An 8,379-nucleotide genomic window follows, 5' to 3' on the forward strand; every position below is an offset into this window, starting at 1 on the left:
AGGGTTGCTCTTCCAGGAAAAGTTAGTTAGCAGAATCACAGCCTTAATCAATTTGGCAGACGGCATGTGGAGGAGAAACAAAGGGATAAAGCCACTGAGTGATTTGCCTGGAGTCAGGGCAGAAGCCTGTAGCAGAGCTGGCGGTGCTGTGTCCAATGCCTGCTGTACTCTGGCAGTCACACTGCCAGTGGAATAAATTTACTGATTATGAATAACTAGCAATGTGTTTTGCCACGAACCACATGAATAACTGTTTCTGCCTGCGTGCTTGTTAGCAGATGAGAATTATTTTTAGAAATTTAAAAAAAATTGTATTTGCTGCTTACTGACTTTGAAAATTAATTAGCAGAGTAGATCTTTAATTGACTAACCATTGTATACTCGTCACAGTATATTTAGCAAGTCTATGAATATTTGGTTGTTTCATAGCAGTTTGTGTGTGTGTTTATTCTCTGATTTATTCCCCAAGAAGCACTGGCAGAATCAGATGACTTAAGTAGTTTTGGAAATTCAGCAATGATCATGGATGCTTTTCTTAATAAAGCCCAAAACCAAGAGGAAACCTCAGTATTGAGACAATGCTGGACTTTATATTTTGATTAGTGCGTGCCCATGGGGAATAAGCTAGCAAAGAAGATATTTGTGTCCTGTAGGAATTTTGAGTTCCTGGGTAGAGACGGTGTATGCTGGTGTGACTTGCTGTGTGAGCAGAATGTTGACCTGAGGCTTGAAATAAACAGAAATACTAATCACTGAGGTAAAAATTAACATGATATTGATTTTTTTTTTTGTTTGGTTAGTTTTTGTTTATACTTCAGCATGGAACTTGAAAATTTTTTTTCTTCCAAGTGGGCTCCCTCTGAAGCTGACATTGCTATTGCATGGGTCAAGTGGTAACAGTAGTTATTTTTCCTTTATTGATTCAAAGCTTATTCAAAACGTGATTCAAAGCTTATTGAAGTCAGAGGAAATTGTTTCATTATTGAAGACTATGTTTGGGGTGGTTTTTTGAGTTACAGGTCATCATTATAGACTCTTTGGATGATGTGTTTATTGTATCGTAGGCTCTTAGGCTTGTGCTCACAGTCCTATCATCCACTTACAAAACCAAGCAAGCTAAGTTTGGAAGTGCTTTGAAGCATCTGCCACTTTACCTCCTCCAGTTTAATTCTGACTGTACAGTATCTGTTGTACTGTAAGAACAGCATCAGATTTACTCAGTTGCTAATAATCTTCCCTCATGTCTGCCCTAGGCTGGCATACTTCTGGAAACATACTTGTTTGTGTCCTTTGCATTTTCCACCAGTTTCCCTATCTGAAGATGAGGATTTAAAAAATTTTTTTTGTAACACTTTATTTGGCTTTCACTCTGAAGTGGCCACTTTGGGGAATGTAAATTTAGTTGTCGTGTTGGTTTCCATGTGAAGGAGGAAAGCAGTAACATAGAATTAGCACATACCTTTGAACACTCACTTGTTTGCCTACATGATGCATCTATGCTGCTTCCCTAAACAAAAATGGGAACAAAGTGGTTTGTGAAGTGTTTCTTCCTCAAATGAGGAATTTCTGCTCCCATCTGAGAGCTGTCTGTCCTGCCCCATTGTTCCCCTATGCAGCCCTTTGGGATGGTATTGGCAGATTTGGAGCTCCCCCATGGACACATCATAAGCCAGTTAAAGGTCTTAATCTGCAATACCCTTCCAGAACAAACAGTGAAAACTTGTTTACTGAAGATTGACTGGATTGATTTGACTTAGTTTCTGACCAGAAACGTGGCAGTGAATAAATGGCTGGCAGTGGGTGGGGGCAATGAGGTGCTTTCCTTTTGGCAAGCTATTAATTCATCTCAAAAAAAATGAAATAAAATCCCAAGTAATATCCTAAGTATTTGATCATGTAGTGGCTCCAGTTGACTCCAGCAGGACTAATGCCTTAGGTAAACCTTAGCTCTCAGAGATTCAAAGCAATTCAGCAAGTCTTACATATAAGCCAAGATACATCAGCCTTTGTTTCTGTGTAAACTTGTGGGAAAAGACCACGTATTTTTGTCAGAGGCTTACATGGATTTGAAACTTGCACAGATAAGCACTGGACTTACTTTGACATCCATGTTTTGTATTTAATTTGTTTTGGTTTTATGGTCCCAAAGGAATTAAAAGATAGAGAAATAGTGGCTTCTTGTATCAATACAGTCAAAACTATAGACTTTTCTAAGTAACAGTGTTTGTTCCCAAAATGTTCCAAATAACTTCAGTTTTTATAAAAACCTGTGTAATACAGCATCTAGTAAAATTTTCATTTACCTTGTAAACTTGAGGGCAACATACAACAAAGAAAATTTATATAACTATTACATTTTGATTTTTAATGGCCACATTATCAAATCATTTTAATGTTGTGAGTTAATCAATGTAATAATGTCCCTTTGTGGGGTAGGCACATACTATCCATTAATTCTTTGCAATGAAGAAACACTAAAGGAGTCAGCTGCATTCTTTAAAATAGAATGGGCCTCATTGTAATCAGTTTCTATTTTACTCCATAATTCACATTGACTGTTTAAAGCAGCTTTGTAGACAGTAGTTGGGAGAAGATTCTTTCCTTTTGCATACCTACTCATTTTTTTACTTCTGGAATAATAGTTGTTTAGTAAATCAAATAACTAAATTAAAAGAAGGTTCTTTCTATACGTTGCTTATGTCTTTAGTAGACTCGTCCCTAAAGACAAAGTAGTCTCAAACTTGTTTTTAATGTCTGGAAATGGAAAGCTTTTTGTAACATCCAGCTGACAAAAAAGGAAAGAGTTAAGCTTGTACCTATTTTCTCCAACCCCTTTTCCTTTCCACTGATGCAAAAATTGTGATGGTCATTGTTGGGGTCCCTCCCCTGCCGTGTAGCCCTGGGAGAGGGGCCCTGAGGGCACAGACACGGGGCTTCCCTGTCCCTGCTCAGCCTCGTTCCCATTGGTTGGTTTGTGTTCCCTGCGCGGGCAGAAGGACCCTTGGTCCCGTGACTGGAACAGTTCCTGGGCAGAGCCCCGGCCATGCGGCTGGAGAAATAAACATCTCTCTGAAACAGCTAGCAAGAATCTGTCTGTCCATATATATTTCCTTTCCACGGGACTCCTGGTTTGATATATGCGTGTTGCAGGATCCCCACTGCAACAAATGGTGGAGATTTGAGAGCAGAACGATCCCCGATCCCTAAGCGACTGATTTGTGTGAGTAAACCCTGGAAACTTTGGATTCCTCTTCTTGGTTTTGCTTTGCTATTCCATATCTAAACTATGGAGGAACCGTGGGAAGACTCTTGGCTCTCAGAGCCGCATATGGACATTTATCTTAAACTTAAAATGATTCTTGAACAACGATTTGTAAATTTTAGCTTGATTCAAGCTCAAAAAGAACTGAAACACTTCCTGGCATGGTTGTTTAAGAACTTTTTCTATGTTTCTTGGGATTTAATTCTTACCAAGGGCTTTTGGAAAACCGTTTGGACACAGTTAATACTGGAGTCAAAATATATGCCGATGGAAGAATATTTTCGTGAATATTATTTAGTTACCGAGACTGTTGAGCAATGTCAGCTGTGTCCTGGCGAAGGGAAGCCTGGCGCAGGGACCGTGCGGCCCAGGCCACGTGCACCGAGCGCTCTGCGAGCAGCAGCGAGGCAGTTCCCGCGCGCGGGCGGAGCCACGCGAGCCGCAGTGTCGGTGGCGGAGCGAGGCGCGGCGGGACCCGGCGGTGCCCGAATGGCCCCGTGCAGCGCGTGGTGGAGCGAGCCCCGGGAACGCCCGGCCGAGAGGGGCGGCGCGCGGGCGGCGGCTGGCGGCGATGGCGGTGGAACGGAGCCGCGCCCAGCCGAGACGCGCGCTGGAGCGGAGCGCGGGGGAGTCGTCGCTCGGGGGCCCGGCCGAGACGTGGGTGCAGCGCCCGACAGCGGCAGCGAAGCTGCGACCAGAGGAGGCGACGCACGGAGAACTGAGCGGCGCGGCCCGGCCCGGCCCGCGCAGCCCCGAACGCGACCCCGGGAAGAGCGCGCAGGCACGAGCAGCCCCGATAATTCCAACACGGGAGCGACCGAAAGAGAGAACAAAGACGCAGCGAGACAGAAAACAGCAGCCACTCGGAAAAAGGAAAAGATCATAGTAACTAAGATCTTAGGGATAGTAAAATGGTATAATGTTAAGCAAAATTATGGTTTTATAACAAGGTGTGACAACCAGCAAGACATATTCATGCATAGAACTGCTATTAAAAAGAATAATCCTGAAAAATGCATCCCAAGCTTGGGAGATGGAGAGGTGGTGGAATTTAATATTGTACTAGGGAGAAAAGGGTTACAAGCATCGCAGGTCACTGGGCCTGATGGTGTTCCTGTAAAAGGCAGTATATATGCAAAAAATCGTAGTCATGTTAGACAATATCTCCATTGTAAGCCCTCCCTACAGTCTCCCTTTCCTAATCCCACCTTTCCCTTTTACCCTATGTCCTATTACCCCCAGTGTATTCCTAATCCGTTTTTTCATCCATGGTTTCCCTCACAAAACCACGCTTTTGCCAATTGTTTCCCCAAAAATCCCTTTCCAATGCCGAGTGGGGGATGAAAAGGGGGAGGGAAGAAGTTAAACCCTCTCCTGCCTCAGTTTCCCCACAAAGCATGCTCAGAGAATTCTGTCTCCCTTCTGTCAGCCCTAAGATGTTCCAGAGAATCTGTTTGGACATTTAAAGACTCAGGAGGGTGGTTTGTTTTGTTTTGAAACTGTTCTTGTTATGTTTATCCAGTTGTTTTCATTCTCCTTTTATTAAAATAAAACGGGTGAGGTGTTGGGGTCCCTCCCCTGCCGTGTAGCCCTGGGAGAGGGGCCCTGAGGGCACAGACACGGGATTTCCCTGCCCCTGCTCAGCCTCGTTCCCACTGGTTGGTTTGTGTTCCCTGCGCGGGCAGAAGGACCCTTGGTCCCGTGACTGGAACAGTTCCTCAGCAGAGCTCCGGCCGTGCGGCTGGAGAAATAAACATCTCTGAAACAGCTATCAAGAATCTGTCTGTCCATATATATTTCCTTTCCACGGGACTCCTGGTTTGATATATGCGTGTTGCAGGATCCCCACTGCAACAGGTCATGACTTGAGTTGGGGGGGATTTTGTGTCAGGTTTTCTAACCCATTCTGTGTCCTGCAGTTTGTTGATGTGAAGAGCCTTAGCTGAAAGGTTCTGAAAAAAGGGAGTGGTGTTGGATTGGGAAATACTCCCTTTATTGCCTTTGCAATACCTTATGGTGTATACACATATGAAAGCAATTACTGCACAGCTGCTTTTTTTCCCCACGTGAAAACCCATTCTGAATAAGCTCTTTATGGTATTTTTTGTGTTGTCTGTATCATAGATATGAAAAAAATTTTGCAGCTTTTATTGACTTTCTTTCATTTTTCTTTTCAGAGTGAAGGAGTTAGTTTTCTCATCATGACCTCAAACAACAGAGTACAACATTCAAAGAAGCTGCTCGGCATATACCTTTTTGTTTATTTGGTTTTGGGTTTTTGTTTTTGGTAACTGAAGCTGCTTAACGTTTACTTTTTATTGTTGTTATTGTTGGTCCTAACAGTTGCTTAACTGTTGTGGGCTAAACTGTACAACAAATCTGGGAGGAAGGGAAAGCAACCTGCCTAACTCATTACTTGTCCATGGCATCTGTTATCATTTTGCTGCTGTTTTGACAGAAGCTGGAGATGCTCTTTAAACCATAGGAACTTTTCTGCTGGCCTCTTTAATTAATGGCCGATGCCTTCATTTTCTTTTTCTTCAAAGACAAACTGTATTTATTCTCTGGCATATTAGGGGATTCTGTAACACCTGCTGAAGCAGCAAGATCTGGTATTTACTGGCATAATTTCAAGCCTACGACAGTACTACCTCAGTTCAAAGTAAAGCCGGATTTGCCGTGTTGGTGTATGACAGGAACTCCTGTATCTCTGTGCTGAGTCTCTCAAGAACAGTCGCCAGCCTTACTGAACTTGCAACTTGTACAGCTGCTGCTGCTGCTGGGTTTTGAATCACTAGCTGCAGGGTTTACTTCTCAGACAAAGCCGAAGTAGGGTACTGAAAAGTCTAAAATGGGATGAAACTCTGTGAATCAGACTTAGACAGAGGATTCAGAGTAGTTAAAAAGTATAAAATGTGTAACTGAAGCAACGTAAGTTAAAAACATCAATCTATATTAGGGGTATCTCTGTACCTTTGACACACTTGTTTAATCCTCTCTATGTAGGTGTTTATGTAGGTACTTCAGATTGCAAAAGCCTTTTCTTCTATTTACAAGCTCACTTTTGTCAGCTAACTGTTCTTAGCTGCATTTCTTGTAACCAAAAAAATCCACATAGGCATGCTAGGAATGCAGGGATGATAATGGGTATCGGGCAGATTCAAGAGCTATGTTAACACAGTATTATCTTGCCATCTATAAAGTCCTGATATTTGCCTTTTACCAGGAAAGCACCATTGTAGCTGCAGGCACTATTACAGGGAAGAAGAACCATTGCAGTCACTTATCCTGAGTTCTTTTCAAGGCTAACTGTGCATCACATTTCCAGTGGCCTGAAAATCTGAGTGGTGTGGCAGCTACTGTCACGAAAGTCACATACAACTGTTGCACCAGACTAGCAGAATGTCATGCCACCTTGCTTCTCCTTTGATTGAAGTGTTTGTGTACATTTTAAGGGTACCCCGCCAGTGCCTGCTCTGATAGACATGTAAGTATTACTAAGTTATGAGTTATGTGAGACTTTTTTCTTTTCTTTCTTTTTTTAAATCATTGTGCTTGGTGGAACCTGTACTTCACTGTTAACAATGCATCATCTTCTTTTGGGGTTTTTTTTTTTTTCTGAGGAAGACAAGAGTCAATGTCTTAAAAATACAATGAATGGCAATGCAGTCTTCCTGCTTACATGCTGAATTTTTAGAACTGAGGATTGTATTACAAGACAAAGATGAATGTAAACTAATTCCTTCCCTACTTCATGGCACACTTTATTTTTCAGTGTAGTTTTTTGGATCTTAAATCACAGCAATGCATAGGCTAATACAATATTGGATCTAAAATCAATTTAAATATCTGATCTGATTGAGTTTTTCTCTAATACTAATGCTATAAATGGTTCTAAGACATTCTGAAATGCTGCTTGTTCAAGTCTGGAACTAAAAAACCCGCATACCTTTGGCATTTTCTGTCTGACCCCCTCCTGCCCCCGCCAGCACTGAGTGTGGTACCTGCTGAATTCAATGTTTTGAATGTCTCTATTTTGAAGAATCCCTCTGTATCAATTAAGAAATTATGCCACTAAAACAAATGGCTAAACAGCATAGAGCAACTTAAAAATCAAAACCAAACTTGACTAAATAATCAATTATTCTCTATCCTGTATATTTCACAAAGGCATATGCAATACTTACATTCTTAATTTAGTTTACAGAATGGAACCAAAATGTATAAATGTTATGTTTGCTAAAACTTCACAATGTATATTGGGTCTTTGTACATTTTGCCTGACTTACCTTAAATTTAAAATATTTTTTGCTATATAACCTTAACAGTTATTAAGCAGTGTTTTCTTTTTGGGTACGTATTGTTTCTGGATATCAAGATGTTAAATATATTTCTTGCTATTGTGATATGACAAGAGACTTAACTTATCTTGCTGTGTCTTCCAATGTACACGCTGTATATAAAGATAAATGTGATGCTGCTGGAGACCAGAATAAATGGAACTAGAGTAGTGTATTGTATTTAGTCTGTATTGATTATGGATGCTCTCCTTAATAGCCATATGCAATAAAATACGTTATTTATGAAAGGAGTAAAGCATTTGTGTGCCTATTTTCTCTAGGGGTGAAGTGGATTTTTCTGGCTGTTTACATAAAATCAGTTTATTCTCTCTTTTGAATGGAAACATGCTTTCTGTGAACAAATGTTACTGCACTGCACGTACTTGCTTTCCTTTTAACTCCTCAAACATCATGAAATAATTTTAAGTCTTGTTTAAGGATAAAACTATTGGTTTTATAAAGTGAAGTTTGTGTATTTGAGGAAATAAGTAGGAGCAGAAATCATCTTAATTTTTAATTCCAGTTTTAAAAGTGAGTGGAAGACTATGGGAGTCCTTCTGGCAGCCTATTTAGTGAGAACAGACTTGCCCTATAGAAGCTGTATAGTCTCTTACACTGGTACAAGGTGAGTGGGAACCTAATGCTATTTGTAGTTATGTCCTGCTGCTGGTTTGCATGCAGGGACCGTGGCCTGCAGTCAGAGACACCACAAGGTCGCTGTAGCCTGATTTGGTCAGCAGGAATGTCTCTTACACCTGACAGTAGACCCTTTTTCAC

At 41.4% G+C, this 8,379-nt stretch overlaps 1 protein-coding gene across 4 annotated transcripts in view; it reads left to right on the forward strand.

The window, feature by feature from the left end:
* Positions 1 to 7,853, forward strand: part of IRS2 (insulin receptor substrate 2) — a 31,294-nt gene extending 23,441 nt beyond the window's left edge. For all 4 annotated transcript variants that reach the window (XR_007208169.1, XR_007208166.1, XR_007208168.1 and 1 more), the window contains one exon: positions 5,440 to 7,853. Coding sequence is in view for 1 of the 4 variants with exons in the window: in XM_048328346.1 (XP_048184303.1) it covers positions 5,440 to 5,444 (5 nt within the window). In the remaining 3 variants the exon portion in view is untranslated. The remainder of the gene's footprint in view (positions 1 to 5,439) is intronic.
* The last annotated feature ends 526 nt before the right edge of the window (positions 7,854 to 8,379 follow it).

This window comes from Corvus hawaiiensis, chromosome 2 (genome assembly GCF_020740725.1).
Source record: "Corvus hawaiiensis isolate bCorHaw1 chromosome 2, bCorHaw1.pri.cur, whole genome shotgun sequence".
Classification (NCBI taxonomy): Eukaryota; Metazoa; Chordata; class Aves; order Passeriformes; family Corvidae; genus Corvus; species Corvus hawaiiensis.